At 62.2% G+C, this 9,726-nt stretch overlaps 2 protein-coding genes across 5 annotated transcripts; both read right to left on the minus strand.

Moving 5' to 3' along the window:
• Positions 1-6: 6 nt before the first annotated feature.
• Positions 7-4,903, minus strand: CHTOP (chromatin target of PRMT1). 3 transcript variants are annotated; one of them, XM_015650264.3, is made up of 5 exons: positions 4,773-4,903; positions 3,363-3,438; positions 1,939-2,089; positions 788-968; positions 7-697 (listed from the first exon to the last, which is right to left on the minus strand). In XM_015650264.3, the coding sequence occupies exons 2-5, from the start codon at positions 3,425-3,427 to the stop codon at positions 471-473; spliced, it is 624 nt and encodes a 207-aa protein (XP_015505750.1). In that variant the 5' UTR covers positions 3,428-3,438; positions 4,773-4,903; the 3' UTR covers positions 7-470. The 3 variants fall into 3 exon arrangements, with proteins under 3 accessions (XP_015505750.1, XP_015505749.1, XP_033375724.1); XM_015650263.3 differs by having other exon boundaries at positions 788-971; XM_033519833.1 differs by lacking the exon at positions 7-697 and having other exon boundaries at positions 860-1,213; positions 4,773-4,878.
• A 1,013-nt stretch (positions 4,904-5,916) lies between these two features.
• On the minus strand, positions 5,917-8,003 carry S100A1 (S100 calcium binding protein A1). Of its 2 annotated transcripts, none has more exons than XM_015650261.2 (3): positions 7,897-8,003; positions 6,305-6,453; positions 5,917-6,204 (listed from the first exon to the last, which is right to left on the minus strand). In XM_015650261.2, the coding sequence occupies exons 2-3, from the start codon at positions 6,443-6,445 to the stop codon at positions 6,061-6,063; spliced, it is 285 nt and encodes a 94-aa protein (XP_015505747.1). In that variant the 5' UTR covers positions 6,446-6,453; positions 7,897-8,003; the 3' UTR covers positions 5,917-6,060. The 2 variants fall into 2 exon arrangements, with proteins under 2 accessions (XP_015505747.1, XP_015505748.1); XM_015650262.3 differs by lacking the exon at positions 7,897-8,003 and adding an exon at positions 6,603-7,301.
• Positions 8,004-9,726: the final 1,723 nt, after the last annotated feature.

Below are 9,726 nucleotides of genomic sequence, written 5' to 3' on the forward strand. Positions count from 1 at the left end.
ATCACCGGGATGGAGAACAACGGGATGGACAACACCGGGCACACGTCACCGGGATGGAGAACAACAGGCACACATCACCAGGGATGGAGAACAACGGGATGGACAACACCGGGCACACGTCACCGGGATGGAGAACAACACCGGGCACACATCACCGGGATGGAGAACACCGGGCACCCGTCACCGGGGACCGAGAACACTGAGTGCCCATCACCGGGGATGGAGAACAACGGGATGGACAACACCGGGCACACATCACCGGGGATGGAGAACACTGGGCGCCCGTCACCGGGATGGAGAACACCGGGCACCCGTCACCGGGGATGGAGAACAACACCGGGGATGGAGAACACCGGGCACCTGTCACCGCCTCCATCCCGAGCTCTGCGGGACCCACGCCGCCTGATCCCGGCCCTCCCCTCCCACCGGGGCTGCTTCACTGCAGTTCCAGCCCTAACCGGGCCTGGGATTCAGGGTTTGAATTCCAGGCTTGGAGTTGTGGTGGCTGCAGGAAGGACGGCAGCAGAACTCCCGTTATTCCCGAGGGCTGGGCACTCACCTCTGCCGCCGATGCCTCCCCGGCCCATGGCGCCCCGGCCCAGGCCGCCTCTTCCCGGGCCGCCGCGGCCCCTGATGCCGCCTCTCCGCAGGCCCATCCGGGGGGCGATCCCTCTCCCGCCGCGCAGCAGGGCTTGACCTGCCGGCCAGGAGCCAGGACAGCGGGATGTCAGCCCGGGGAGCGGCGTGGAAAGGGACTGGGGCACGGGGGGAACGGCGGGACACCCACCTCGGAGCGCCACCCCTCCTCGGATCATGGCCCGGGCGCCGCGGCCCCGCAGGGCCCCCCGGGGCAGCCCCCGCTGGCCCAGGGCCAGCCCCCGGGCCCCCAGGGCTCCTCGGGCCAGCGTCCCCGCCGGCCGGCCCAGCCGCGCCTGGATGTTGCTCTTGCCGAGGCGTTGCTTCAAGCTCTTCTGGAAGAGAAGACGTGGGAGGAGGGACAGGAGTCATGCAGCAATCTGGGAGCGGGGAACGACGCGCAACGAGCCCAGGGCTGTGCCTGGAAGCCAGGCCTGCGTTCCCAAGCCACCAGCACGGGAATTTTTGGTCCCCTGGGATGTTTAAGGGCTGGCACCGACCGGCAGCGACTGTCGCTGCCGTGGGACTGTGAGGTGAAGCGCTCGGCAGCTCCCGGACCCCGGGATGAGCCATTTCTCTGGAAAAATAGAGAGGAGACATCAACAGCCAGCACCCGACACCGACAACCCCGGGAATGACGACGGGTTACTGATCCGAGGTGAAAAACCGGAATCTTCTGCAAGTCCCTCCCAGGTATGTCAGTTTTGGGATCATGGAATGCCCTGAGCTGGGAGGGATCCATCAGGATCATCCAGGCCAACTCCTGCCCCTGCACAGACACCCCAAATCCCACCCTGTGCACCCCTGGAGCGCTGTCCAGGAGCTCTGCCAGCCTCAGGGGGAAGGACCTTCCCTGACCTGCAGCCTAAAGCCCCCAGCACAGCTCCAGCCGTTCCCTGGATCATCCCCTGGGAGCAGGGATTGCAGCTGCAGCGCCCTCAGCCACTCCTGGTGCGGCTCCTCCTCCTCCATCCTCCTGTTCCTCCTCTGGACTCTCTCCAACACCTTTTTTTTAACCGAATCCCACAAGTCTGCAGGTTGGAAAACACCTCCCAGACCACTGAATCCAACCCTCACCCTGTCCCCAGCGCAGGGCACGTCCAGCACTGCCCTTCCCAGGAAAAAACTCCTCCCAATTCCAAGCTGAGCCTCCGGCCAGGGAGCTGTGGGGAGCCAGAAGGGCCCCCCTCTCTCCTCCAGCAGCTCCCCACACTCACCCTCCATCCCCTTCCTCTCTCCTCCTCCTCTTTCCGGAGCTGTTTTTTCCACATCCTGCAAGGCCCAAATGCCCTTTCCCCTCACCTGTTTGAGCTTCAGAGCGGCCTGCACAGACGGTCTGTTCTCCATCTGCTGGGCCAGCCGTCTGTTTCGGGCGCTGGCCAGCTGCTGCTGCTGCATGGTGGCCCGGATATTCACCGGCATCGGCTGTTTGTTCTTCAGCATGTTAGTGAAGCTTCAAGGTCGAATAAAACGGGGTTTAATTAAAGCTTAAAAGACACAATTATCGGCATTTCACGGTGCTCGGGTGGGGCTCCAGCTCCCATGAACCTTATGCAAAGAGTGGCAGGTATGGGATCGCGGATCCCTCGCTGGCCGCGGGGACCGGAGAGGCAGGAATGAGGTGGAAGTCTCCAGTGGGAATGAGAAAGCCGGAGGTTAGTGGGTTTAGAGATGGCAGAAGGGCTGACAACCAGCAGGAAGCGGGGATGGGCGTGATGGGGAGGGGAGAAACAGAACAGCAAAAGCCAAATCGACACCCCCCCAAAAAAAAAAAATCTGGGGAAGAAGTGTCAAAATTCCAGGAGGTCGGATGGGGAGACACCACGCTCCGTGTCCAGCTGCCAGGTTGGAAGGGATCACCTTAAAGCCTTTTCCAACCTCAACAATTCTACAAAATTCTGCCACCCAGAGCAGCTCCTGAATTCCACCCAACGGTTCTCCTGCAATGAGGCCGCTCGGGGAACTGCTCTGCAGTTTTAATTGCTCCGTGGAAGAGCCAACACGCGGCCAGGCGGCGAATAAAGCTCCCGAGCGGCGCCCCGAGCAAAACCCGCCCCAAAAAACGCGGAGTTTGGGCTGATGGAGGGGGGAATGAGCCAGCAGAGGTGTCCCCGAGCTCGGGCCACGCCGCCCCGCAGCACTGCTGGAGCAGAAGCTGCCCCGTCCCAGCGTGTTCCAGCCCTAAGTGCCCAGCGGGACACCCGTTAGTCGTCACGGAGGAGCCACAGGTGGGAAAACCCAGCGGGATGAGCCACGGGGAGAGCTCGGAGGACAGAGAGAGATGGAGGTGAAGCGAAGCTGTTGCCTCTTACAAGGCCCAGAAGGACCTTCGGGCCGGTTCCGGGGCCGCCGCCGGCCTCTTACAGAGCCCACCCGGGCAGGCGGGACCCTGGGGCGCGGCGGCAGAGCCAAAATACCAATGTCAAAACATGTGGGAGAGACAGGGAGGGTGTGAGGTTGGTCTCTGCTCTTACAACACATCCCACCGGATTTAGGAGGCGAATCAACACTAAAAACACGGAGAAATCCCTCCGGAATTTGGCCCTTTTAACCTTGCGTGCCGCAGGGGTCGGAGGGTAAGGCGGGTGTGGAGGCACCCGCTCGCTCGACGAGGTTAAAAGAGGGCGGAAACCACGGTGGGTTTTGGATTTGGATAGTGAGAATTAAGTAAAAAAAAATAAAAAATATGGTTTCTTAGGAGCTGAAGGTGCCGTTGGCTTCCTCACCGCTCGTTCAGAGACATCTTGGTGGTGCTCTTTAGCACGACCTTCGGTGCTGACTGTGCAGCCATCTTCAGAGAATCTGCAAAACAGGGCCCAAAAGAGAAAATTCAGACTTTTATTGCACGTTTGTACCCTTCAAAATTAAAAATCCCTTCCATTCTGACTCCTTAGGTGGAGGAAATCAAGGTTAGGGCAGGTTATGCATAATATATTAATTTATTTTCTGTGATTTTTAGCCCCCTGCCAGAATTTTTCAGTTCTGATTCTGGGATTTTTTATGTTTTTTCATCCTCTTCCAGTTTTGATCCATCAGGGAGTTCCTTTATTTCCCCCTTACCGAAATTTTATCTTTTTACAGTGAATGCTTCAGCAATATTACAAGGAATAATACAAAAACCCAGCAGGAAGATGGCAACCAAATGCCATCTTCAGAGCAAAGATGCAAACCAGAACTGAAAACAAAAATTTATACAATTATTAAACAACTTATTATTATACATATTATTTAAATTAAATAAATTATTAATTAAATCAATAATTCATTATTATACAATTATTAATTATTAAATTTATACGATCATTACATATTTATATGAGGAACATTAAGAAACCTCTGTTCTGTGCAGAGAGAATTAAGAATGAGGCAGGTAATAGGTATTGTATTTCTGTATTTTTAATGTTTTCTAGCCCTTTACCTGGTTTAATAAACGTGGGAGTTACATTTTTACTGAAGGTAAAATAAAGTATCTTTTTACAGTGAATATCTTACCCTTTTTGAGTAATAACACAGAAATCCAGCTGTAAATGGCAACCAAGTGCCTTTAGACACCTCCACATTTCCAATGTTCTCATTATTAACAAGGTACAAGCCCCAGTTTTAAGGTCACAGTGAATAAAATTTGGAATAAAATTCCAAGGTGATGCTACAAAAGCGTAATATCCTTTAAAAACAGCCAGGTTTCACCTCCCTCGGTGCAGGGATTTAAATCCTGGATTTAAATGTGCTGGATGCTACAGAAACATGCTGAGCTCCAGCCCCCGAGCTCTGCAGATCGATTAATTAATTTATAATTAGCAGCAAATTTAATGGGTGGATGACGGCCGGGATGCGCTCACTCTGTAATACCCTCAAAAAACCGCTTTATTGAGAGGATTTACGGGCAGAAACCGAGACAACAGAAAGCCTTACTCCTGTCTTAAATTATTTTTAACCGTTTTATTTTAACACAGAGCGGCTTTTTCTATTTGAAGTGGCTTTTAAAGCGCTTTTCTTCCTGAGGAAAAAAACCACAAACCCGCTCCGCCCCCCTCGGCTCCGGAGCCCGGTCAGGGGGAAAAGCCCCGACCCTGAGGGGGCCCCCCGGGCCATGAGGGGACCCCCCGGAACGCCCCGCCCCCGCGCCGGCCACTCACCGAAGCACACGGTCGCCAGGTCTCCGGTGGCTCCGGCGGGCGGGCGGGTGAGTGCGGGGCCGGTGTGGGGCCGGCGCGGGGCCGGGGCTGGCGCTGAGCTCCGCCCGCTCCCGCCGCCGCCGCCGCTTCTCCCTCTGCCGCCCGCGACAAAATGGCGCCGCCGCCGCTCCCGCCCCCGCCGAAATGGCGGCCGCGAGCTCGGCCCCGCCCACTGCAGCGCGAGCCCCGCCCCTGCGCGGTGGTTGGTGCAGCCCCGGAGGGGGCGGGGAAAGGGGCGGGACAAAGGGAGGCGGGAACGTTCTGGCGGGAATCGGGGTGGGGCGGCCGTGACGTCACAGGGAGCGATGTCGCCATGGATTCGTCATGGAATTCTGGAGGGAACGTCAGGAAAACCGCGGGAGCCATGGAGCCATGGAACCCTGGAATCCCCCACGGAACTGCGGGGGCGTGAATGCCGTGTCGGCTTTATCAGCTCCATCGACAATTCCATTGCCACGGAGTCGTCACGGACCATCGGAATTACAGAATCACAAAATAATGACTCCTGGGATCATAGAGGATCCGGGGGTTATGGAATTGTGGAGTTGGAAGGGATCTGTAAGGTCCAACCCCTGGCCCAGGACACTCCCAGTGTCCTTGGGGACCCTGTCCAGCTGCTCCTTGACCCCACCATCCCTGGGAGCAGCCCCTTTCCCTCTGTCCATCCCAGCAGGATCCCGAGCGAGGATCCGAGCCGGGATGGCGGGCGGATGATGGCGCTGGTGGCCCTGGTGGGGCCCTTGGCCACCATCCCATCCCACTGGGCCAGGAGATCCCAACCGGTTCCTCCAGCCCCGCGGGCGCGGTGCCGGCGCCTCTGGAGCCACCTGCAGCGAGTCCCAGCCTGTCACCCCCTTCCCAAAGCCCGGTGCTCCCGTGTCCCACACCCCGACACCGGCCGGGATCACCCACCCCGGGGTCACCCTGCCCCGGGTGGATCCCAGGGTGGATCCCGGGGTGGATCCCGAGGTGTCTCCAAGCTCTTGGGATGACCCAGGGTGGCCTTTCCCCGTGACCCCAGAGTGGGAATATTCCCTGGGGGCACTCGCAGGGGGACGGGGCAGGAATGGCGATGTTGGGAATGAAGGAGCTGACAACAGCCCTGGGCCTGGGTCGGTGCCTTTATTGTGGAGCTGGATCCCAGCGGGATCCCCGGGGAGTGCTGGGGAGCGGAGGGGGTGAGCTGGGGGGTGGCTGGGGGGGAGCTCTGGATTTTGGGAGCCCTCGTCCGGCTGTGGCCGCAGGGGCGTCAGGCGTTCTCCCAGAAGAAGGTGTTGCAGGCCACGGTCAGGGCGGCCACCAGGACCACGAATTCCTGGAAATCCACCTCCCCGTCGCCGTTCTCATCCAGGTCCTGCATGATCTTCTCCACGGCCCCCGCGTCCTTCTGGGTCTGGGGGGGCACAGGGTGAGCCCCGGGGCCGGGCAGCCGCCGTTCCCCCAGGGAAGGGGGGAAAGGGAGACCCCCAGCCCCCCAAACTGGTCCCAGTTACCTCCAGGAAACATCCCAGCTCGCTCTGCAGCAGCTCCTTGAGCTCCTTCTTGCTCAGCTTGTACTTGTCGCCCTCCTTGCCCGAGTAGTGGTGGAAGACATTGATCAGGGTCTCCATGGCCCCTTCCAGCTGCGATCCCATGGCTGCGGCTGCGGGACCCCCAGCACGTCACCCGGCAGCCCCCCCTGTCCCGGGGCCACCCCGAATGTCACCACCCGCCCCCCTGTGGGCAGGAGCGGGGGGTCTGGGGGGGTTCCCGGGGGCTGGGGGTGCTGGGGACAGAGGCACCTGTGCTCACCTGAGCTCCCCGTGCTCCGAGTGCGCCCGCCCGGCCCGGCCGGGCACGTTAAATAAGCTCCAAGCCCCCTCCCTCCGGGAGGATCCGATACCGGGGCTGGACAGCCCGGCTGGCACCGCCGGCCACCCCCGCGGGGGCCGCCTTTGGGGGGCACAGCCCCCGGGGTGGCCCCGGGCAGCAGCACCCCCGGAGCCCCCGGGCAGGGACGGGGTGACAGGGACACCTCAGGGGGCTCCCGGTGCCACCCCCGGGCTCCCCTCGCCACGCCCGGGATGCTCCGGGATGCGGAAAAACCGGGGAGAGGGACGGGACGGGCAGCGGGATCCCTCCCCGGGGTCAATCCCCGCCGGGGACCCCCGGGTGACCGAGCTGGCCACGCCGTGACCCCGCGGTGTCACCGGCGGCATCCCCCATCTGTCAGCGCCGCGGGGCCGCATCCGCGGGGCCGCACCCGCCGCCAGCCCCGCTCCCGCCACCGATAAAGGTATCCGGTGTCCTCGGGCTCGCCACGGGAGCCAGCGGGGCCCGGGGGGAGCGGCGGGGGCTATCGGGTGACTCCGCGGGGCCCCCCGCGCTCTCAAAGGCCTCTTGTCCGGCTGAAAAGGCCCCACAATCCCGGGCCAGACGTTGCTGCAGCAACGCCTCGGCCAAGAAACCGGATTCCGAGCTGGCCTGGGTGATGCTGATAATCCCGCGGATCCCGTTACGGCCCCGGATCTGCCCGGGCCGGACCCCCGCAGCCTCCCCGGCTCCGGCATCCCTGGGGAGCTCAGCCCCCCAAATCCCTCAGCCCCCAAATTCCTCCTTCCCCCCTCTCTGCGAGCTCCCCCCGCGGGAGCTGGGACCCCCCTCAAGCCGGAGCTGAGTTTTCACAAGAGCCGGGTGGTGCCGGGCTCTTCCTGCCGGCTTCCAGCCCTAATTTGGGGCTAATTACACCCTGCTGCCTCTGTTTCCATCTCCCGCACTTCCTGTCCCCGTGGCTGGGGAAGGCCCTGCCTGGGGACCCCAAAACTGCCGGTCCTGTGGGGCCAGGCCCCCTCCCCACCGCCCTGGGAATGGGGAAACCGGGAAAGGGGTCCTGGATGGATGTGGGGGGTCCCGGCTGGAATTGGGGGTCCCGGCTGGAATTGGGGGTCCCGGCTGGAATTGGGGTCCCGGCTGGAATTGGGGGTCCCGGCTGGCCACAGCTCCCATTTTGGGGTGTGGGGCAGGGACGGGGGGTCTGGAGCTCCGGGAGGGGCCGGATCCCGAGCCTGGGGATGGGGGCACTGGGAGGGTCCCCGGTGGCACTCACTCGTTGTGTCCCTGTCCCCGGAAGGGCTCGGCAGCTCGGGGAACGTCACTGGGGCAGCAGCTGCTTGTGACAGCGCCAGGCCACCCCCAAAAATAACCCGGGCCACGCTCCCTGCCAGGCGGGGACAGAGGGGACAGAGCCAGGACCGCCGGACACTGCCACGGCCGGAGCTCCCGAGCGCTCCCGGGGCTCCGGCCGCGCATTCCCAGAGCCCCAAACTCCTCGGGACAGCAGGACCGAGGTGCCCCAGGCTGAACCCCAACACTGCCGGGGTGTCCCGGAGCCCGCGGCCGGGCCGGAGCACGCCCGGCTGGCACATTCCCAGGAGCAGCTCTTTCCAAAGCGGGAGCAGCGAGGGACATGCCAGGAGCTTTACACACAGCTTGGAACAGGTTTCAGCCACCGCGACTCCCCTGCTCCACTTTGACCCAGCTAAACCAGTTGCTCCAGTTGCCGGTGCCGGGGCTGGGCCGATCTTGTCTCCCCATCCCATCGCCGGGGCTCTGGAAGAGCCTTTTCCATCCCCGGCCTTGGGAATGGGAGGAGCGGCGGTGGCCGGGCTGGGGACACCGCGGTGGCTCTGGGCACCTGCTGCTGCCCCACGGCCCCTCCGAGCAGCCCCGATGGGACCAGCAGGGGCCACTGCCGGGCTGGACACCGCGGTGGCCACAGGGACCGTCCCAAGCTGCGGTCCCCAAGCCTGACAGGTTGTGGACAGCCCCAGGAATGTGGAAGTGGACACTGACCCCTCCCTGGGGGATGCACGTGGTCACTCTGTCACACAGGGTCCTCTGCTCCTGTGTGGCCCAAGTCCCTGTGCGGGCCCTGTCCCTCCATGGTCCCTGTCCCTCCATGGTCCCTGTCCCTGTCCCCAAATGGCCTCGGTCCCTGTCCCCAGATGGCCTCGGTCCCTCCATGGTTCCAGCGGTCCCTTTGTGGTCCCCTCCTGGCCATGCCGGGGTTCCCGAGGCCGGGTCAGCACCCCCTGCCCGTGGGGACGGTCCCGATGGGGATCCCGGGGTGACAAAAACCCTGCAGGCGCCTTTCCCACGTCCCCCTCCTGTTGTGGGGCCACCGCAGCCTCTGCCCCTTCCTCACCCCATCCCGGCTCCCGGAATTCCAGGGCCGGGGAGTCACGGGCCCGCCTGGCTCCGGGGCCGGTGATTCACCCCAAACCTGTCCCGCTCCTGACTCAGCCGCCGCTTTCCCAAGAGACCATCTCGGTCCCCTGACGTGGGGCTCTGTGGATGTCCCAGCCCTGTCCCCCCGTCATCCCGGGGCCGGATGGGGCTGCAGGAAGCCAATTCCTGTCCCGTGAGTTGGTGTGACAGGGTGGGGACAGGGCCACCCCAGCCCGTGGGAGCCTCCCCGTGCCCGCGGAGCGGCGCAGCGAGGGCTCAGCACAACCCGGGGACCTCCCTGCCCTCGCTCCCCAAAACTCCCCTGGGGCTTTGGGACCCCAAATTCCCGTGTGTTTCCCCCGGGGGGGCTGCTCGCCGCAGCCTCGCTCTTTGTCACAGCTGCGGGTGAGGTTGGGGACATTGGGGACAATCTGGGGTCCCCCTGGGGTGCGGGACCTGCTCGGGGTCCCTGTGGGAATGTGGGACACGTGCCAGGGCTGCCGTGTTATAAATACCCACTGATTAAAGGGGAGCGCTCGGGCCCTTCCAACCCCCTAATTAATTTGGATTAATTAATTTTCACAGAGCCCACTATTAATAGGGATGTTGCCAGCGGGCGGCTGAGTCACAACTCTCACTCGGTGCGGGTCGAGCCGGGCCCTGGGTCGGTGACAGCAGGCCGGGATGTGACAGGGATGTGACAGGGATG

The sequence above is a fragment of the Parus major genome, chromosome 25LG2 (assembly GCF_001522545.3).
Source record: "Parus major isolate Abel chromosome 25LG2, Parus_major1.1, whole genome shotgun sequence".
Classification (NCBI taxonomy): domain Eukaryota; kingdom Metazoa; phylum Chordata; class Aves; order Passeriformes; family Paridae; genus Parus; species Parus major.